Source organism: Arctopsyche grandis, chromosome 13 (genome assembly GCF_051622035.1).
Source record: "Arctopsyche grandis isolate Sample6627 chromosome 13, ASM5162203v2, whole genome shotgun sequence".
Taxonomy (NCBI): domain Eukaryota; kingdom Metazoa; phylum Arthropoda; class Insecta; order Trichoptera; family Hydropsychidae; genus Arctopsyche; species Arctopsyche grandis.
Window position 1 is genome coordinate 29213825 of NC_135367.1, and position 22924 is coordinate 29236748.

At 36.6% G+C, this 22924-nt stretch overlaps 3 protein-coding genes across 3 annotated transcripts; 1 reads left to right on the forward strand and 2 right to left on the reverse strand.

Annotated features, from left to right (window-relative positions):
- Positions 1-243: 243 nt before the first annotated feature.
- PolI (DNA polymerase iota) lies at positions 244-3962 on the reverse strand. Its single transcript, XM_077443624.1, has one exon. It carries the CDS (start codon positions 2164-2166, stop codon positions 244-246), a length of 1923 nt encoding a protein of 640 aa, XP_077299750.1. The 5' UTR covers positions 2167-3962.
- Positions 1881-20678, forward strand: Atg2 (Autophagy-related 2). Its single transcript, XM_077443614.1, has 38 exons — positions 1881-3968; positions 6295-6463; positions 6699-6842; positions 6917-7019; positions 7093-7300; positions 7373-7674; positions 7790-7944; positions 8018-8206; positions 8430-8518; positions 8604-8791; positions 8868-9043; positions 9159-9315; positions 10059-10259; positions 10341-10524; positions 10607-10704; positions 10777-11060; positions 11144-11267; positions 11376-11569; positions 11646-11845; positions 11971-12121; positions 12200-12390; positions 12536-12723; positions 12813-13035; positions 13112-13346; positions 13428-13532; positions 13603-13925; positions 13996-14204; positions 14287-14469; positions 14546-14774; positions 14907-15074; positions 15156-15318; positions 15539-15790; positions 15865-16063; positions 16139-16285; positions 16678-16805; positions 16894-17048; positions 18836-18982; positions 19144-20678. Exons 1-38 carry the CDS (start codon positions 3801-3803, stop codon positions 19423-19425), a joined length of 7011 nt encoding a protein of 2336 aa, XP_077299740.1. The 5' UTR covers positions 1881-3800; the 3' UTR covers positions 19426-20678.
- On the reverse strand, positions 20474-22689 carry mRpS5 (mitochondrial ribosomal protein S5). The gene is made up of 7 exons (XM_077443629.1): positions 22442-22689; positions 22150-22369; positions 21939-22072; positions 21747-21841; positions 21538-21673; positions 21255-21454; positions 20474-21174 (listed from the first exon to the last, which is right to left on the reverse strand). The coding sequence occupies exons 1-7, from the start codon at positions 22611-22613 to the stop codon at positions 20827-20829; spliced, it is 1305 nt and encodes a 434-aa protein (XP_077299755.1). The 5' UTR covers positions 22614-22689; the 3' UTR covers positions 20474-20826.
- Between the last annotated feature and the right edge of the window lie 235 nt (positions 22690-22924).

Genomic DNA, 22924 nt, shown 5'->3' on the forward strand with positions numbered 1-22924 from the left:
AATGCATTGAATATGTTTTTAGTTGTTTTGTTTATTTTATATGCTCTGCTTAAATTAAGTCATTTGCCGATAAATTAATCCGTTTTTTTTTAACAACAACAAAAAAGTATTGATTTTTATGTATTAAATTTGGAAAATGCATACAATTATACTTATAGTGTGTATAAAAATATAAACGTTTATTTATTACTATTAGCATCTTCATATCTTAGTGGACAAAAAACAAAAACAAAAAAAAAAACTTCATTTGTTTTGAATGAAATATCGTGCTATGCTATTGTGCGGTTCTTTAAGAGTCGGTTGACGGCAGGAGCTGGTCTGCGTGATGCTACAATTCCACGACAGGCGCAGCTCCTCCTGCATATTGGTCGGCAGGGCAGAGAACACTTCCTTATCAATGTCGGGCGGCAGTTCCCAATCGTTACCACTACAACTACCACTACTATCTATCACAGTATTCACATTCTCCGCGATCATCGGAGTCGGCTTGAACTGTTCCTTTTCGGTAGTGTTCAAATTCAATTCGGCCACGCGCAACTTGTTCGGCGACGAGTACAGCAGCCGCTTCAATTTCTTTGGCGAAGGTTCAGCCTCACTCTCTAACCCGTCCAACGGAATGTTCGGCAACGACGACGACGACGACGACGACGGTATCTCAATATCGGTCTCGTTTTGCAGATTGATCATCGACTGGACGGACACGTCGTTTATCAGATAGTTGGCTATAGAGCTCTTGCCGCTCTTGTGCTCTTGGAACTTGGTGAAGGCCAGACCGAGCAGCGTCAGCTGAAACGGCTTCGACAGATTCACCGACTTGTGGAACAGCCTCATTATGATAGTCATCAGCTTGTCGTGGGCGCCGTCGACCAGGCGAAGATTGCCGTCTCGATTAGAGAACAGCGAATGCGGCAAATGACACTGTCTCGTCTCGCGATGCGGCGTCGTACGAGAGCCTGAAATTTGGCGCAACGTGACTTTAATACCGCCCGGTCGTCGTCCGTCTTCTTCCATGAGCAGAACGAGGCGGATCAAAAGCGCATTGAATTTATCCTGAACCTCGTTGATGACACTTATAACTTTAAAGCTATCTTCAATGCCGATACTGAGTGGCCGTCCACTCGGCTTCACATCGCTGCTGTCGATACCCAAGCTCAACTTCTTCAACTTGGACGCGATATCAACACCGAAAGTCTTTTCCAACACATTAGACTGACATTCTTGTAGGCTGAGAACGCTTTCAATTCCGAGCGACGATAGGGTATGGGCCATTTTCGATCCGATTCCGGGTATGGATTTGACCGACTCCAAATTGGACATGAAGGAGGTCGAACTGCACGGGAATATGGTGGTCTGTTGGTCCGGTTTGTGAACGGAGCCGACTAGCTTGGCCATCAGTTTGTTGTGAGCGACTCCGGCGCAGCAGGTGAGGCCGAGTTCGGACTTGATCTTGGAGCGCATCTCGTCGGCGAGATGCGAAGCGGCGGCCAAACGCTCGTGAGTGCCTTCCGGGCAGTCGCAAGACTCGACCGCCATGGGTACGGAGTGGCCCGAGATTTGGTTGAGATCGGGCTCGGGTCTAGACTGGACTATGTCGGTCACGTCCAGGTAGTTCTCGTCGAGGCCCAACTTCTCGACGGGGGCTCCGTACGAGCGCAGCAGAGTGGTCACCTGGTCGGAAGCCCTTCGGTAGGGGTGCAGGTCTTCGCCCGGCACCACCACCAGCTCGGGGCAGAGGCGCACGCCCTCCCTTCCGCTGATGCACTTTCGCAGGCCCTTCTCCCTGGCCGCGTAGTTGCACGTCACCAACAGACCCTTCTGCCTGACGGCGAGCGGGATGCGAGGGTCCAGCTGACGTTTGACGATCTCCACTTGCGCGTAGAAGCAGTCCATGTCCAGGTGGACGATGGCTCGGCTCATGGTCTCATATGCGTCTGCGTGCGATCGGTGCGATTGTTGCGATTGTTGCGGGTGTTGCGGGCATAGCGCGGGGCTGAGACCAAGAGTCGAAGAGTCGAAGGTCACTCCACCGAAGACGATTCCCCGTTCGCCGTTCTCCTTTCTGCGCTCACCGCTCGCTGACAGCCGCCATGTCGGTGGCGCTAGCACGACGTCAACACGCTTGGCCCAAATATTTCGTCCGAATGCGACCATCGCCGAAGCGCACATATGCTTTCTATTTTGACTTTTAGCCGATGTAAAATTGCGAAAGGCTCGCACTCGAGGCTCGTTGGTATTTTTTTACTGAGCCTTTCATCGCATTCGATGCGCACACGACATAAAAAACTATTTTAACTTCTGAAAAATATCATCGGTGTCTTTTCATATATGGAGACTAAATTTGCATTAACACCAGTCAACTATATTCGTCGACTGTGTGAATCGACATTCGATGACCTCTTTTTGAATTTAAATACTTACACGAGTCGAACATCAAAAGCGTGCACAGCTATTGGATATTTTCAAAGATTTTCGATAGAATTACAATAGCTTTCGAATCTTTCAGCTCGACAAGATCGAGCTGAAAGATTCGATTTGATTCCAAGTTAATCAATTTTGTAATCGTCTCCTCGATAGGCAACAGAACATTACTTTCAAAATAAGATAATTGGATTATTAGTCACAATGCGATCGCCCAAGACAATATTTGCCATGAAAATCGCGAATACAGAATATTTGGCACTCGAGTTCTCGTTAGTAAGATAGTCATCGTTAGTATGATAGACTTTTCGGCTGCCAGATGTTCCGTTTTAGAGATTTTAGTGACTTTAGGGCGAGCGCTTTGTGGCCAATAATCACCGAACCCAAAATACTTACTTTTATAGTCAGCAGCATGGCTGGGTGGTTGGGTTTTTACCTAGCAGCGAAAGGCGCCGGGTTCGATCCCGTGAGTCGACCTCAATTGAAAAGAATTTATTTTGAGTGTATCTGTAATACTGCTGGTCAGACTTGAATATCTGCGACTCCAGGTCGATCGTTTCCTATCAGATTTTAAACGTTAAAACGGTTCCTCGATTAAATTGACCAAAAACTTTCCCACCTACTATTTGAGTATGATTAATGTACAAGTTAAAATTCATAGACGTCTCGTTGATTTCGAGTTTTCAGTATCTCGTAATTCAGCGACTTGTGTAATAAAAATGCTGCATTGTTTTTAATTGGCCAGGACGGCACATAGGGGTTTACCTGTAAGGCTTTCCTGATACATGTGCATATGTATATAATAAAATTTAAATTATTGGAACAAGTTACTCAATAGTATATAATGAAATTGTTCATACATGTTTGTATACATAATATATGTATTACAGGTCATTCTGCCGTCTCCTCTGATTGCCCTTCTCGGCAAAAGTAATTTTCCAGGTGGAATACTTGGCTCGTGGAATGTTAGCTCACCCGAAAACAACGATGAAAGTCGAATGGATATCTGCAGGCAGGTATTTATTTCAGCAAGACATACATAATATTTGTATTTGAGTGTGACTGTTCAAATACCATACGGTGCATATTAAGTACGTAAATACGGAAGAGTAAGGTGCGATAGAGTTTAGTGCGCAGTGGGCATTGGATAGTGCGCGTTGCGATTGTATTGTAGCGATCGTACGAGTGTTCGTATGCACGTTGCGATCGCACGTGCTCGCTCGCCCGCTGTCATCGCTCAGCTGCTCGACTGTTCGACTGCTCCATTGTCAGCGCTCAGCTGGTCGTGTTTACATTTGGAGTGCGGGGTGCGGGGCGCGGGGAGCTGAACGGCTGAAGGGCTGAAGGGCTGAAGGGCTGAAGGAGCGCGAAGGGCTTCCGAGATGCCGTGGTACGCGCCCTGGTCCGAGAACATCAAGAAGCGCGCGTGTCGCTACCTGCTGCAGCGATATCTCGGCCAGTTCCTCGAGGAGAAGTTGACCCTCGATCAGCTGACGGTCGATCTGTTCAGCGGGACCGGAGCCGTCACCAGTTTGGCCCTCGACACTCTCGTCAGTTCGATTCCTTTGTTTTGATTTCATTATTATAATATACACACACACACACACACACACACTATAAACAAATGCCAATCACTAATCGCTAATATTGGGGTTGCCAGTTTGCAAAAGTATTTTCAAATTTTTTTTATATTTTTTGTTGTTTGTTATTGTGCGTGATTCGTAGATTTGACAAAAACAAATGAGCGTCCATTTTGAAAAACGGATTTTAGTTAGACCTTAAAATGGTACCCGACGAAAATTAATCGCCTTGAACTTTTCGACTTGCCTTGATAATTGTTATTCTTCTATTCCAGCCATTTTCAAACGACTTTAATTCACATGCTAATAAATTTCGACAAAACTGAGTCACATGTATTTTTTTTGTTAAATTTTCTTTTTTCTTTTGTACCCTCTATTGAAGGTTAGATTATGCATAGTTCTAGCGTCACTAACATTTGCCGAAACTGGAATCCTTGTCTTAAAAAATAATATTTCATACTAGTGGTTTTACCCGGCTTCGCTCGGTATTTGTAAAATAAACCGCTTAAACATGTCTAACCTAATAGTAAACATTCATTTGTTTTTTTATTAAATTTATTTCAATCGAAAAAAATAATATTTAACGACAGCCAATCAGAAACGAATGATTTTTTTTTTATATATATAAGGGAATCGTAATTGGAATTGAAACAGGAATCCAGAACTGAAAAAGTAATCTGGATCCAGAACTAAAACAGGGATCCGGAACTGAAAAAGGAATTTTTTTTCGATAATGTCACGGATTCTACAAACCAAAACTTACATATATACATATTTATTTATTTAATATACAGAGAGAAACTTACAGCTAAAATAAAGATAATAAAATAAATAGTTGAACATAAGCCAATTAAAAGTTTCTTCAGATAGCATGGAAAATGAAAAATGGAATTTGCTATGAAGGATTAGCCAATCAAAAAAAGAAATAAATATAAACATACATACAAAGTCTCTTTCGAAATTATATATTACAAAATGAATATTTGTCTTTTTTTTTTCGATGTTTAAAAACGCTTCTCACAAATATAAGACAAGTTTTTTAAAAGCTATTTTACCTTTAGAAAACAATAAAAAAATTTACAGAGTATTTCGTTTCAACATGGTAAACACAGATTCTGCTCTTGATTTTTTAAAACCATAAATGAGAACACATTCATTCTATATTAAATATTAAAAGCGTTCATTTATGCAATAAAATATGTCTTTCGTTATATCTCATTTAATTTCATCATATAAGTTAGCTAAAATGTTTCGACTAGAGGTTGTGATCGAGAAATCTTGTCTCGAGAATTCTCGTTTCTCGAGGATATTTTATTGTGAAATTTCGAGATTCTCATTTCTCGAGAATATTTTATTATGAAAATTCGAAATTCTCGTATCTCGAGAAATCGTTTGTTAGAATCTCTAAAATATCGAGAAAATTTTAAATTTATCACTACATGTTTTTGTTCAATAAACTGACTGATTTGTATACTTGTTAACTCGTAAATAATTTTGTGAAGTATTGTAATATGTATAGCTAGTCAGTATTTTTATTATTTGTCCAGTAAGTAAGTATTCGGTTATGATACCACTAAAACGCTAGTGAAAATATATGTTCCCTGACAATATGACCCCACTGTAACACACATAAAACAAAGATTTTTGATTTATTATTTATTTATTCGTTTATTTGCTCCTTACATATTAATCAATTTATAGTCGGTATTTTAATATGCATAGATGGTCAGTATTTTTATTATTTGTCCGGTCACAAAAACACGGGTAAAGCCGGGTAGTGACACTGGGAATTTTATAAAATTCTTTGTTACATATTGTTATTTTTACTATTATAAATAACTTTTATATATTTTTATTTTCTTTTCATGCCTTCATTTATAATTTTTTTTTTTATATAATTTTACTATTTTTTTCTATTGAATGTTCTATTGTATATCTCAATATCTTTCTTTCATCATGTCTTTAATACATTTATAAACCCCTGATATAATATATATACATATGTAGTCTTTGTGTCCTTTTGATTTTTGTATGTTGTCGATTTTATATGCTAAAAAAATCAATTCTCGAGAATCTCGAGAAACAAAAAAAGAAAATCTCGAATTCTCGAGATTCAAATATTTCGAGAAAATAAGATTCTCAAATCTCGAGATTCAAATATTCCGAGAAAATGAGATTCTCGAATCTCGAGAATCAAAAAAAGTCGAGAAATCACAACCTCTAGTTTCGACTGATAAGAATTGATATGATATTGAAAACAAAATGTCTGAAATGAAATTTTATTTATTCGTTTCAGGCGTTAAACGAGCTAGGAGAAGCTCAAGGATGGCCATGGGAATTCGTCGATGGGTTTGTGCAGCAGATGAACGTCTCCATACCCTGGGGGACCATACTGAAAGACGACTCTTTTGTTCAAGTCAACGGTTTGTCGATAACCGTACAACCGAAACAGAGATCAGAGAATGGTACACAAATTTGATAAATTTATTTATTTAGAATATTCTACGAATTTTTTAGTAATTTTTATTATATTAGTATCTATGTACATATGTACATATAACTAAAAAAAAAGCTCAGATTCCATTTTCTGCTTGATTACCCGCAGCTATAGCTGCTCCGACCCAGTTTCAGCTTTAGTTCATTCATCAACGAAACGATCCAACTCCGAATATTGTCAAAATTTTTGATTTCATATTACAGTCACATCGATGTTCGAATCTATGTGGTCTTCTATGACCTCCTCAATGCAACTCGCTGCCGAATGCCTGAAGCAGGAAAATGAAAATATCGCAATGCCCCAACCGGTAGAGGGGATTGAGTTGTTCGCCCAGACTATTGACTCGAGTAAATTTTGCCATTTTTAATTCAAGTTTTTTTTTTATTCATTTCATTAAATTAATATATTTTTTAATTTTCAGTTTTGTGCCGAGTCAAGGTCAGGTTTTCCAATACGACCATTAGGTTGGAACACGTACCAGTTGATAGTAAAACAGGAGTAGCACTAGAGATTCACGTAAAAAAGTATTATTGTCTTTTCTTCTTTGTTGCTTTTATTATTACTCTTTTTTTTTAATGACATTTTATTCTCTTACAGTATAGAGTATCTGGATGAGGCTGGAAATGATCCTCCTACAGAAATTTCCGAATCAGAATTGAATAAAACCTATGTAGTATCAACATTCAGCACAAAGAAAATATGTTTTGAAGGTGTTACTTTTCACACAGATGAATTCCCGTCGAAGGCTAGAACGTTTGCACGTTCCATTATATTAGAATCTAATCAAAATTCAAGTATGGACAAGGTAAGCTGCACAAAAAAATTTTTGTAATTGAATGATTGAAATTTTTGGTGATTTTTTTAAACATATTTTTAGTCTGATTGTTATGACGATGACGCTAAGAAAAATAAATGTGAATCTGAATATCCAAACACACCTGAAAGTTTATCTGAAGATCCTTCGAATAGTAATACATTATCTGATCCCATTTTATTCGCCAAACTTGCCGGCCGGCAAGAGATGAGGGTGCAAATAAAGCAATCGGAAGAAGCCGTAGGTCCAAAAGTCGACTTTCAACTTACACTGGGATCATTAACCTTATTCCTCAGTCCTAGGCAGTTCCATGTACTGCTAGAATTGGCCAACGGCTTATCTTCACCACACCTCGAAGACAATAGGTGAATTTAATATTTTTCCTAATATGCTATGTGCCATCGTTTGATAAGTTTATACGGAAATAAATAAAAAAAAAATCACTTGTTTTATCATAATGACTTTTCGTTTACATTCTAGTAATGTCCCGTTACGAAACAATGCCTGTATGGAATCGAAACCCATGCAAAAGCATGATTACGATCGAGTCGAAGCCCAATTGACGGGAGAATTGATGGCTGAACGTGGATTGCCTTCCATGATTAAAAAGCATGGATGGAGTGCAGCTAACATAGGTTATTTTTATTATAGATTTTGTTTTTATTATATTTATGGATCTTTTCATATTTACGATTCTTTTTAATTTAGACGATAGTGATCAAGAGGATGAAAAGTTTCTTCCTCTAGCTTCAAGGCATGATAGTAGTGTGATGGCCGATAGCTTCGCATCCACCGGATCTCTGAGCAGCAGTGTAACGTCCAACACTAGCAGTTTAGGTTCAGTGATTCCTTCGAGTAACAAAGGAGGTAGTCCTTACAATACTCGAAGAAAAAAAGGTAATACTTTTATAAATATATTATACAGAAACGTTGATTTACGATTCAGTAATACATATGTACATGCATAAGTTTTAAACCTGTACCTATCTGACCCGTGATCCGAGACAGAATGTCAAAATAAATGAGTTGATGTAAAATTTTGTATACCCTCTTAACTAAGTGATGTTCGGTCTTCCATATGTTATATTTATAAATTGAATGTATGTGAAATTCATTTCAGGAATTCCTCACGTCGAAGGCGACCCTAGTGCAGAAGTCTCTCAGATTCATATTAGAATTGCATCCCTAGCTTGCGTACTCCTCCACGAAGTTAGTCTAATTGCTTTCATCATAGTTTTCTTTTATGTTTCATATATAATATGTACATATGTTTAAAACTGATTTATATTTTAAGGACATCCTAACTTTATCAGCGTCCCTAGGCGAGGATTGTCTTTCCACATTGAGCGTGAATCAAATGAAACTCGCCGCCGAAAATTTCTTTTCAGAATTAGGAATGATTGCTATGTCTGGCTACGGAACCAACGACTTGGATAACGCTAGCAAGACCTTCGATCGTGCCGTCACCCACAACCATTTAAGGTGATTCGATATTGTTTTGTGAATACTGTACTCGTTTAAATATAATATTAACAAGTGCTTTGTTTATCGTTTGCAGGTGTATCATTGCACCTTTGATTTTAGAAGGCAACGAGAAGACAAACTCTCAAGGAGTGAGCGTCACCGGTCATCTAACGATGGCTCGTGTCGACGTCAGAGAATGCTTGTATAGTCCGGATCCGTGTGATCCCGCGAAAATAAAAGTGGAGATTGTGAATCTGCTCAATTTTAAAAGTAAAACTTTCATTTAGACGATTTTTTTGTTCATTTAATTGCTTTTTGCAATTAAATTAACAAAAAAGTGCTTTATTCAAGATTTTAAAAATGGTTTTTTACAATTTTTTTTTAGATAACAAAAACGTTCAATCTGACTCGGATAAACATAGTTCCAACTTTGGAAACCAACTTCTGAAAACGCCAAATATTAAATTGACTTTTAGTAGAACGCAAAGATCTGTGCGAATATCTGGAGAGAAAAGCTATGCATATCCCAGAACAGAAATCAGGTCAATATTATCATTTTATACTAATATGTATGTACATACAGGGCTGACGAGAGGGGGGGGGGAGTTAGGGTAAAGTTCCAGGGCCCTGAATATTCGAGGGGCCCCGTGTCGGAAATCATACTTTCTTATTCAATTATTTAAAAAAAATAGCAACCAACATATAGGTATTTTTCTAATAATTCTGATAGATATTTTAATTTATACCAGAAAGGCCTAAAAGGTAACGCAAATGCGCCTTCCTGGCCAGAAAGTATTATACAAAGTACATAAATACATATCAATTAATATCCACAGAGACATCTATGGCTAAATTTGTAAATTTGCAGCATTTTAAACAATTCAGCGAAATTCGGGATTGTCGAAAACTCGAGATTTTGCAAGAAAATGGGTATGGTTGCCAATTTTGTGGAACCATTTCAATGAAAATCACCTAAATATCGACCTGGAGTCACAAATCCAAAGTCTGGCCAGCAAAAACCAGTAGGATTTGAACCCGTGAAAAATATTATAAAAATATTATTGAACGTATTAAAAATATATGTATCCAAAAGATCTATTTTTTAGTTATTTATAGGGCTCGGAATTATTTTTCCCAGGGTCCGGGATTCCTCTTGGCCTATGTATGTGTTATTATAGACAGAATGTATCTCTTATCGAACGTAGCTTGATCTTCCAAATGCATATTAGTAATTGAATTGTGTTTGTATTAATAATATTAAGACAATATTTTTATTTTGTTTTAGTACACATTTTGAACCTTGTACTGCCGAAGTCGACATCTCCATCGTAGATAGGATGTGTGCAATACTAAATTGCCAACCCGTGTGCCGCAGAAATAATAGTTCATCGCTGCATTCAAAACAAGTATTAGAAAAGAATATGTCATTGTCGGACTATTTTTCCGATATTAAATTCACATGCCCAATGTTGAGCATTAAATTGAGGTATGTCATATTGTATGTATAATCTTTGGTAAATTTTTCTCATATGTAACAAATCATTTTAACGATTTTATGTCATTTCAGATTTCCAGTGGTAGATCTCAGACCGGTGCATGATATGTCAAGACTCCCATGGTGGCAAAGAGCAGTCAGACAAGACTTTTTACTAGCGACACTTCAAGAAGCGATCATAACTAACGTTTCTTCTCATACGCAAGCTTCTACAGATATCAAAATACAATGCAAACAAATGGATGTATATTATTCGGTAAATTTTTTATTTTTATTTTTTTCATACTATCATATGTATGTATACATATCTTCAATAAAATAAGCAATTATCTCTATAGGAAGGCGAGGGTGATTCTGAAATACACATTGGAAGAGCTTGCGCCGAAGAAATGGCCCTAAATATAAATCCAAATTTACCCGACGTCAACTGGCCAACGTAATATTTGTCATTTATGATTACTAAGTATAATTTTATTTCAACATGAAGTTAAGCATGCTATGCGTTCAGGCTTTCAGTCAGCATACTGCCCTCGCACCAATCTAAGAGTGGTTTGTTGGATTCGTCAAGTGACGGAGAATCCAGTGAACCGTTTGGGCAATCGCTGGGCTCATCTTCGATGAGAGGTGAAGGAGCGCGTCGAAATACTCGCAAGTTTCCCATGGGACAGTCGTCGGCCATGTTAATGGATAAATTGAGTACAAAAAATTCCAATAACAGCGACAGGCCAGGACCGTTCAGCTCCAAAAAAATGGTACACGAAAGTGACACGCCTCATAGTAAAGAAAGCGAAGGTATTTTAAATTTTCCCATTTTGAATAATTTATTAGCATAATTTTATAATATTATATTATTTTTTTATATTGTCTGTTCTTAGAAGATCCTGAAGAATTAGTGATACCGGGAGACGCTGCCGAGTTGGCTGATTTTGCCAACTATTCCATGAAAAATTCTTACGTGCAAATAAAATGTGATCTTCCGATTGTTAGTCTTCAACTCAAGTATGATTATTTCATCAATTATTCGAATATTTAATACATATACGTATGTATGTATGTACATATGTATATACACATATACATATTTTTGAAGTAATTTTTTATTTTCAGTTCAAAACATTTGTATGAAGTACTTTATAACAGAATAAATTCAGATTTATTTCTTTGGGAACCATCAGCTCCTAAAATGCACTATCACCAAAAAACGGTTTCAGGATCTTTAGATTCGAATTTACTTGCCGGAGCAAACATGCAAGATTCCATCTATCCAGCATTTTCAATGTGCAAAAGCGGAATTAACTATAGTAAAAAAAATTGCACTTTTTGTCAAATGATCGTATTCATTCGGATTAATCGAATAATAGTGAATATTAATTTTAGATTCTGATACAGAGAGCTCGACATCCTCAACCGAAAGTAACGTATACTATTCCTTGTACGATCAGAAATCTAGGCATTCGAATAAAATGAAATCGTTGCAGAAGTCATCGAGTAGATCTGATAAAAATAGTGACATGAACAACATATGCTTTAGTTTAAAGATCGGCAAAGGGCAGTTGACGACGTACACACCTGTTAGAGTAAGTTTTCATCTAGAAATTTATACGATACTATATACATATACTGTGTACTTATTACGGTTGTTAATATATGTAAATAGTTGTTCATATAGGATGTAAATCACGCCATGTATTATTTATTTTAGGACACGGCGAATCATGTGTTACCCGTTCAGCAAGGTGAATTAGTCATTAAAGCAAAGGAGGTGTCGCTTTGTCACGTTGGGGGAGTTGGATGCAACTCTCGTAGTGCTCTGCTATCTCTCCAAGCTGCTGATGTGCAGTTACATCACTGTGGTAACTTCAAACTTACATCCTCAAATGAGAAATATTATGTGAAAGCGGATTTGTTTATTTTTTATTGTTTGATAACAGGTCTTATTCCTATACCTACGGAGAGGATGCCACTGCGAATGTACGGCTGTTCTCTTCCGTCTCACCTTAAGTGTGTAATTTATTCTTCGGATGAAGGATTGATCGTCAAACCTCATGGCCACAATGGTAGAAGGGATTTATTGAGTGTTGCCGTTAGCATCAAACCCAATAAAGATTATTTAGGGTACAAGGTTAGTACAATTTATGTTTCTATGGAATTAAATTTTATTTCTTAATTACTCGGTGTTACGTGCATTATTTCTGTAGATATCTGTGATAGCATTATTATAAGTACATATGCATATGTATTTTTGTTTTATCATATATTTTTTTCAGACTATAAAGGTCGCAGCAGGAATTTCAAACGCGACTCTCCATCATATAATTTCTGTATCACAACACAGCTGGTTGCATCAAATGATGGACATGTTTGATGTTTTGGATTATCCCATTCCGGGATACGAGCCTAGTACAGTTATAACAGAATTACACGTTCACCTTTGGGATTGTGCTATCGATTACAGGTGCGTGCTGTCGATTACAGATCGTACTTAACATGTCATTTATTGTCTTAGTTTATAATATAGTGTACAATATTGGATGTATGTTGCAGACCCATTCACTTGCCAATATCGACCGTTATTACGCTCGGCAGTTTCAGCATATCAAGCAATGTGGTAGCTAAAACGAATGCATCCAATCTTCGTTTCATTGCCGAAGAGTGTGCGTTGTTCCTCTCGGAGGATTTAAAGACGAATAGTATAGATTTGAAGAAAGATTTTGTTTGCGTCATTGACTTGGGATTATTCGAACTGTCACTGAGGCTCAATGAAAAGGTTCGTTTTCAGGTTGAATATTTGTTTATATGCAAAATGTTCGTTATTTGTGATATTTTATTTTACTTTTATTCAGAATATAACGACGGTGCCAAGGGTCGACTTGCGAGCTTCCAATAATGTCGTTCATATTAGGACGTGTTCGGATTCGTTCAAAGCTTTGTGCCGATTAATTAATTATGTGGCGAGCGATGGAGATTTTAATGATCCAGAGAATGTTGATTCTACTGGAAGTGAAAGCGGATCCGTATCTCACAGTCATCTCACCGATAGAGATAGCTCTAGTCCATCCAGAGAAAATGTTTTAATTGGTTTGTGTTCTATTCTGTATTATGTACTACGTTTATAATTTCTAAAAGACATTTCAAATAATATTTCGTGTTATTCTATAGGTGTTAATGAAAAGCAAGAAGACATTCGTGATCTTTCAAAAAGTCAAGTCCAGCAGGTTCATGACATGATGGCCGAAGCTATGAAAGAGAATATAGAGTTTGAAGGTATTAAAGCGATTCGTTTTTATTGAATTGTTTTATTTATCGATATTAATAATTGACAAATGACTTTCAGATGCCGAAAATGATGATGCCGATCGAAGTGTTGGTGAAGGTGTTGAAGTATTTTTTTTCCCCGACGAATCTAACATGCAAAAACCTCAGCCTGATGTATCGCCGGTACAGAGGAGTTCCAAAAATTCATCATCTACCGACCTTCCTAATATGATGCATCAAGAATGCCCCGTTGATATCAAAGACTTAAAATTAGACGAAGCTTTGATAAGTTGTCCAAAAGGAAACGAGGATAATTTGCCACCTACTTTTGTAGTGGCCAAAGAACTTGGAGACTTTAGTTGTCCTATTACTAATGTACCTAAAAATAATTCTTCCACAAAGGTAGATTGTCTTTGAATAAATCAATTACAATGTAGTACATTTTTCCTATATATATTGTTTGTAATTTAAGGGTTGTGGTAAAAATTCCGCCGACAATACCGACGATGAGTTTTGTATATTAGGTGAAGATTTCATAACCATGAAGCGAAATATAGTAGAACCAGAGATCAAATGGCTCATCGAAGATCCGGTACATGTGATAGATAATCACTTTTCAGTTCCCGTCGGAAAGACTGATCTCTTAAAACCACCCAAAAACTTTCCAGTGGCTGTTTTGAGGTTTATCCATTGTTATTTCTACATATAATAATAATAAAATTTTGCATTTTTTTTTTATTTACTTTGAATTTGTTTATATCAGGTATACTCTCTGTGAGATGACTCTCATTTGGCACATGTACGGTGGGAATGATTTCAAATTGTCCACGTCGTCCGACAGTAGTGCAAATCAATCGGACAGCCGAAGCAATTCCCTGGGTCCTGCTAAGAAGAACGTTACAATCAATGATGTTAATAATAGACAATCTCCGACGTTCGCTCATAGGTTTGTTGATTTCATTTTTTTGTGTTTATTATTACAGAATAGATAATAAAGATGATTTTTTTTTCAATATACATAGAGATCCTTATAATGTTTTACCAAAGTCACCACCTGGTTCACAATTGTACTATACAGCTCAACGAGGAGCTCATTACCAAAGTGGAATGATGTATAATAAAGGGAATGAGTCTGTATCTCAAGTTTATTCTAAAGATCGTATGCCCGGTAGTCCAAGAGAAGTACCGTGGAGACATCGCGGAGGACCCGGCAGACGTCATGATATCCTCATGGAACTGCAGCTAAATAAAGTAAGCACAAGTTAAAAATTGTAACAATAATAAATTTTATAATTAAAATACAAATAATACTAATAAGAAATATTTTTCAAAGGATTAGTTTCAGTTTTGATTATCATTGAATGTATCTTTTTACTTGCACAGGTTCAATTCCAGCACGAAACGTATCCAGTCGATGGAATAGAAGCTTCCCGTCAAGTGCTCATCATATCCTCCGTAGAATTTAGAGATAGACTCGCTTCTAGTCAGATCAACAAGTTTTTATATCTATATACATCTGAAAATAGACCAAAAAGAAAGAACGCCAATATGGTAAGTTGAAATCGGTTTACAACTATCATTCGTTTCTTCTTCTAAAAATAACAATAAAAACCGATTATTTAATATCATTAGGTGGTCATAAAAGCGGTTCATCTTCGCCCCGATCCCAAACTATCAGCTCAGGAATGCTGCTTAAAAGTTTCACTATTACCTTTGCGTTTCAATATAGATCAGGATGCGTTACTTTTCCTCATTGGATTCTTTGGTCAATTGGGCGAAAGCGATCAAATCAAAGGTATGAATATTAGTATCTGGTGAATGCAATATTATATATGTGATCACATACGCAGAGTATCACATGTACGTGCACACAACTTACATGCATTAAACGTATGTAATTGATTTCGAGTACATAATTCGTTTCCAAGCAATTTTCATCGCGAATATTCTCACTAGATTTTGAATTCATATTATTAAAACGTTTCGTTGAAATGTATTGACGCTTTTATCAACAGATAACGGTATAAGTTCTACCCATTCTGGCTCAAACCAATCGTTACACAGCATAGGAGGGTCATCTCGGCATTCGACTCCGACTCATCAGCCGCCCATCATGACTGTTAACACTACGGGTCAAAATGTTAACAAAGGCGCTAGTCACAGTCCCAGAAGGCCTTCAAACTCGAGCAAGGCTGGTGCAGAACCCGATAATATTATGATTAGTAGCGATTGCGTTAGTGAAGACTCCATGTCAACTAAGGATGAAGGTAATTCGTACATGAGCTTTTACATAAGTTGTAGTATGTACATAAATATTGACTTTGTTTAATTTAATTTATAGAAAACGATAATGGAAATCCACTTATGGATAGTTACGAAGCTGAAAGACTCGTATCTGAAAATTTAATTCTCCTCGAGGAAGATATTAAGTTGGACGCCAGACGTAGAAGTTCTAGTTCTGGAAAGAGTGAGACGACAAGTTTCAAAGGACGCATTACGGTTCCGTCTGAAACTGTCGATGACACACCCGTATACTTTCGGTATGCGCTATATTACATATACATATGTACATTTAATGCTACAAGTAATTTTCAACATTCGTATTCTGTTTGTAGGAGTATCGTTTTTAGTCCAGAAGTACCTATTCGCTTGGACTATCAGGGCAAACGAGTTGATATGACGCACGGACCGCTCGCCGGTTTGCTGATGGGTCTCGGACAACTCAACTGTTCCGAACTTCGTCTGAAACCTCTCTCTTATAGGTTTTATTTTAATACACTTATATTATATTGGGTTAGGAGTATCTCGAAATAGAACACTTTAAACTATGTATGTATGTACATAGGATAGCGTTATGCCATAAAATTATTTTTAAACTAAAACTTCTTTATGGACGGTATATGTAGTGGGTTGCTTTCATGTGAAACGAAAATTTAAAAATTACACCCCACAAACCTAACTTGTTGCCTAATCGACATGTATGTAGATTTTGCGTAAAAAAGTTTAAGAATGGCAATCGGATAAGTTCCATAAGCAAAAGTCAAAACGTTGTTAGATATAATCTGTCAATAATCATTTAATTTTCAAGATATACATATGTATGTAACTCGTATACGAGCATTGAATTAATTGTGTATTATTGACATTCAAACAGGCACGGATTATTAGGCGTGGAACGATTGATTAAATGGGCGCTACAAGAATGGCTCAGCGATATAAAACGTCGTCAGCTTCCTGGACTACTCGGAGGAGTTGGACCCATGTATTCTTTGGTGCAACTGTGTACGTATGAAAATTAAATATAAGTAAATTTCTATTTAATTTTACGTGCGGCTCATTCATTTTTATATCACCATATGTATATATTTAGTCCAAGGGATACGAGACTTGTTCTGGCTTCCTATTGAACAGTATCAGAGAGATGGCCGCTTCGTGAGAGGTTTGCAGCGAGGCGCTTCTTCGTTCACCACTTCCACAGCCATGGCTGCTTTAGATATTACGGCTAGGATCATACACCTTATACAGGTAAATCAATATTATGTATAACTGTGTTGTGTCCTATGAAATGTCATTGCATGGGTATATTAAGCCATATATTACATGTGGCATATTAAGTTATTAAATAAATAAAAAAATTAAAAGAAATGTGTCAATTCTGTGTTCGGTCCACATAAAATATAATTAATTTAATATTTATATTTAATTATTTAATATAAAAAAAATGGTAACATACCTGTAATATAGTGATAGACCCAGAGAAATGTTATAATAATAGAAGTGCCTTTACGAATAAATAAATTGTGTCAATAATACTCGGTACGTCTCCATAACTACACTACAACGCACGTATAATTAGAGTATAATTAGGGTCATCACATATTCACTACAGAAATTAAAGTTTTATTTACAATTTGAGTATATGGTGATGTTGGGCGTTGGTGGCCAGTCCGTTTCTTTTCTCAGTTGGCGGATTATTTTTATCCACTTTTTTGTATTTGTTTGTCCTTGGTAACTCTTAAATTAACGTGTAATGTATAGTTTCAACAAAACATATGTATAATATAAAATGAACAATGTTTATATTAATTAAACTTAAATAATTGGTTATTAATATAATTGAGTAAATTTTTTTACATTTATTTAAAAATAATTTTTACATTTCTCTGGTGCCACCCCTGAAATTTTATGTAGATTGCGGGCGATCGCCATGACACTTTTAAAAACTGTCAAACTAGGATGTTAATTGAATAATATGTACGTTACGTAAATGATCAATTTATTTATAAAAATGTATCCCATGTTGTTTATTGTGTGTTTTTGAATGCATCGTGTAATTTTTAACGATGCACTTGCCCATCTTGCGAATAATATAAACTAACAGAGAAGTTTTATCGGACCAAGCATCAAATACGACTGACCTCACTTGACAACAATATAACGCCTAAAGCCACTTCTATTATTATAACATTTCTCTGGATAGGTCCGATGAAAATGTTATCGCGTGTATTATAAGTAAAAACTACTTACCTACCACATACAATATAAAACACCAATAGAAAAATTAATTTTCAATAGATAGCGCTAAATATTTTCCTAAAGGAAACATTGGTAGCAAACAGTATACATATGTACGAGTATATAGAAGTTTTTTCTTGATCTGCTATTATATTCGTACATTTTGCTGGCAGTGTTTTAGCTATGACGTACATATGTATGTCGAATCGAAACGACTATTATAGTACGGCGAGCATTATTGCATACAGATACACATAGAATAGTGCTATTATATATATATATGATATGATGATACATACATTCTATGTATGTATGAAAATACATACATGTAATTATTGAAAAATATTGTTACGTAGGGGTGGGTGGAGGATCCAAGTAAAAGGCCAACAGTCGTTTCACAGCATTTATTGATGATTAAGGAGATACACGCACTGGCAGTGCTCAGTCCAGAATGACATGATATCGCCTACGTACCGCCTTTAAAGGGGTAGATCTCTCAGGACGTCTAATCTGTTTAACTACTGTATAGTCACGTATTCGGATATGTATTCCCACGGTATGAGAAGTGCAATCATTGTTTAGCTTACTTGCACTTAGCCTGTTGCTAATCCTTGAAACCACTTATACAGGTCGCACGGTATGCACTTAGTTAATCCGTTAACAGGTAATACTCACAGTCACTGGGATTCGGAACGGTCACACAGTCTCTGGGATTCTATTCGCTTAATCCGCGGCGTACGTAACAATATTAATAAACCATATAAATTTTTAATGTCATAAAAACAAATCGTATTTAGGCTACTGCTGAGACTGCGTACGACATGGTTTCCCCGAGTCCTGCATTGCGGGGTTCACGCGGAAGGGTTCGTCGTCGTCGTGAACGGGCTCGTCAACCTCAAGACATACGAGAAGGTGTCACGAATGCCTATCATCTTGTCAAAGAGGTAAAGTATTAGCAATACAATTTAGCACACTCGTCGCTTTGCAGCAATCTGTTAGACGAGTGTGCTTGATTAATTGATGTTTTATAAAATAAAATAAAATATGAATTTAACTTCATTGATAAAACGAAGAATGAAATTATTAAAAATTAAATAAATTATAGGGAATCGGAGAAACGGCACAGGCATTAGCTGATGTTGCTACGAGTGAGCATGCGGCTAGAGGATACAGCGGAGCGGTCGGAGGTTTGTTCAGAGAAATTCCGAGAACAGCCATCAGACCAGTGGTATTGGCCAGTGCTGCGGCTTCAAGAGTGCTCGGCGGCGTGAGGGCAACGTTGGCTCCGGCCGATCATCGCGACCATCGTGACAAGTGGCGGGCACCACTAGATCAGCTGGACGACAACGAGCGCTCCCTAGACGGTGATAATTATAGTGATGGTTGAATTGTATTTTTTTTAACTATGTATGTAGGTATTTTTACCATCCACAGGTATATATCATTTATGTTTTTAAGTTTTCGACTCACATCAGCCATGATAGTAAATGTTATGTTTTGTGTATCGTTCAATTTTTTTTTTTTTTTTTTGTGTATAATTATCCATTTATATTGTAAGTTTTCAGTGAATTAAAGTTTGCAGACGTCTTCTCGCGTGTGTGTATCTCTAATTTAATACTATTATATTAATAATGAAGACTGAAGCTTATAAAACGGCATGTAAACATGATATCTATGTATTTCTTTTTCAAAAATATTACGCTCAAATATCATTTATTTTTTATTTTTACTTATAGGCAAATGCATTTGCTAAGAGTCACAACATGCATTTTCATAATGTTTTATTTTAATTTCTATTCCTATTATTATACATATGTTTATTATTCTCTTTTATAGCATGTAGAATTGTGATATAATTTTGTTTGTAATTCTCTGATAATCTATAGAATACATTATGTACGTATTCATTTTCTTATTTAGTCTAATCTCATTTAATTTCTGTTTTAAAACTGAATGTGTAATTGCAATTAAATACTATACACTGATGTAAATCGAATAATTTTATCAAATTTGGTAGTATCGTTGAAATGCCGCTATAGGATTTAATAATTTTATTTTTAATGACAAGCTTAAAGAAAAGCTATTTTTCGTTACCATTTTGTATTTTTATTCTTAGTAAGTTGAATTTATTTTGTTATTGTGTGATGTTTTTCAAGACACGCATGATTTATAGTGAAATCTGGAATTTATATGTAATAATATACAATATTATAGTTTCAATCTTCAGGTGACGGTGCTTCAAAAGAATATTCTTGAATCGAAGTTTTTTATCTCAAAACGCAGCTAAAGAATGCTTGGTGCTATAAAATCCTTAAACTACATATTGACATAGGTATTGTTCCGTTTTATGTCAGTCATACTGCGAGTAGCCTATTTTAATACTAATACTATCGGCATATTAAGTCCGAAAATAATAATTTTTTTTATTTATATTTATAAATAATCACTCTTTTTAACCATGTATTAGTTCATGAAATTGAGCAAAATTAAGAGTGTTGTGATTGTACGGGCTCACAGAGTGGCTAACATAAAACGGAAGATTGCCATCATATGTAATGATTGAATTATTTTTAACTTTTATATAACAAATATGTAGTATGTGCAAAATTGCGGAATAAATTTTACTGCATTATAAAGTGATACCATTTACGATGGCTGGTTTTTTTTTCCATCATCCCCAGTGTAATAAGTTAAATTAATTTTAAGTCTGATAAATGAATGTATTTTAAAACTAATAAATATTTATTTTGCATACAAAAAACAACGTTACAAGATAATTATGTGTATTTTAATCTGCTACTTTTTCTACTTTGGGATATTTATCATTGAGAAAACTTTTCAACTCTCCGCGCTCAATCAGCAAGTCCATTCTGATTTTTTCATGGTTGCGTCTTTTCTCGAATTTCTTCAGACTTATTACCCAGTGAGGTAATTTTGTATAGAATGGAGGATATTTTTTCCGTTTTAATACCACCCTGTTGTCTAAAACGTATTGTGTGAAGTTGAGCACTTCGTTGGAATCGGTCTTCTCTCTGACGACACTGGGTGAACCGACTACTTTGGGGAAATATTCCTTCTCCTTCCGAAACTCTACAAGATGCAGCTTCTTTTCTTCGGCCAGTTGCTGATGTGTTTTCTACAAAGCGATATACACACATTGAAATACATAAATGCTCTTACGTTTATACTTAATATTCACATAAATATTATCTTCACCTGTTTCAAGAGACCGATGAAAAATGCTTTTGTCAAATGTTGCGTATTAGTCGACCCTTCCACTTTGCAATGAAGATCTTTAATACCCAAGACTTCACATATGGTTTTTATAACGCGATGGCATTTTAACCCATGCCCTTCGGGCTTTTTTGTGACGAATATTTTTGACTTGCCAAACTGCGTGAAGAAGTCATGATATACTGAATAAAAATCAGAATTGACATTTATTTATTAATTTATGCGGAAACATTGTGTAAGATTTGAAATATTATGCAATTCTGACCAGTGTGACCATTGAACAAGTTGAAATACATCAGTTTTTGTCCAGCACGATTTCGAGCCTTCCTAAGTGCTGCAACTCCGTCGCGGGATTTTCCGACGGAAAATCCAGCAAGTCCTTGGTTGTTTCCCGTCACGACCTATCAACATCCATTCCATTCCATTATTAAGATTTTAGATCATAGCAAAATGATGATGAATAAAGATTATTACCATTGCAGAAACTCGTCTAACACGACCTAACGGACCTCTCATTGTCAACAACGATTTAAATTCCAAGCATTTTGTTTCGAAGCCTTCAAATACATCTGGAAACAATTATATAACACGGAAAGATTTAAAAAAGACAACTCTTTTTTTTTGCATATCTACTACATACGATGTACATTTAGATAGACGACATACTTTCTCCGATTGGATCTGGTGGACCTAATTTGCGACCTGGCATCTTAGTTCCGCTCCATCCTCGTTCGAGAGAGGACAATTTTAAAAATCTGAACCCGATGACGGAGTCCCTCATTTTTAAAATGTTCGCATGTCTGTTTCGAATTGAATTTCATTAAACTGAATGTATGTATATGTTGTAACATGAGTCAATAAATGCAAGTTTGTTTACCTATCCGGATCTGGTGGTAGTTTTTGTTGTCTGACTAATTCGTTTCCTTGAATAACCGGAGCGGAGAGTCCTGGCCATACCATATTAGCTCTACCGAGGCCGATAACTTGCCCTTTGTTTAAATCTTTTACTTTTTTTCTGCCCGCTCCCCTCCCACGACCTTTTTTGGCGCCGGCGTTACTGACGGAAGTGACACCTTTCCATATGTGCTCGGCCGGTACTATAATTCAATAAATGGTTACATATCATGTTCGACAATAGTTACGTATCGACACATACGAGGTTTACTGACATTTGTTGAAGAAACTGACTGGTCTCACTAGATTGAGGTTGGGCTGTGAGAAGTGTTTGTCGTAGAGGGCGAGTGCGGGGGCGGCGGAGACGGGGGGCGTCAGAAGACGGCAGCAGGAGCCCCAGATGGGGGCCGCCGGCCGCACCAACCGCAATACGGCGCTCGCATACATCGCACCGCACCGCAAAAATACTGCGCTTATAGGTTATCTGTCAAATCAACATTGGCCTAAATATCAACTCAAACATGACCAGCCGCTATATTTTGTATCATTTATATTATATTGTACATTATTTTCTGTTTCCGTATCAATTAAAACTGACATATTAGAAACTCTTTCATTCGTAAACGATTGATTTTGTTAAGCCTCTGCTCAGTCGTTCTTGAAATTCTGGCTTCATTTTTCTTTATTCTGAATATAGTCACTTCATAAATCTTTAGCAAGTTTCAGCGATTTAACCTTGCTATTTTCCAAACTCCATT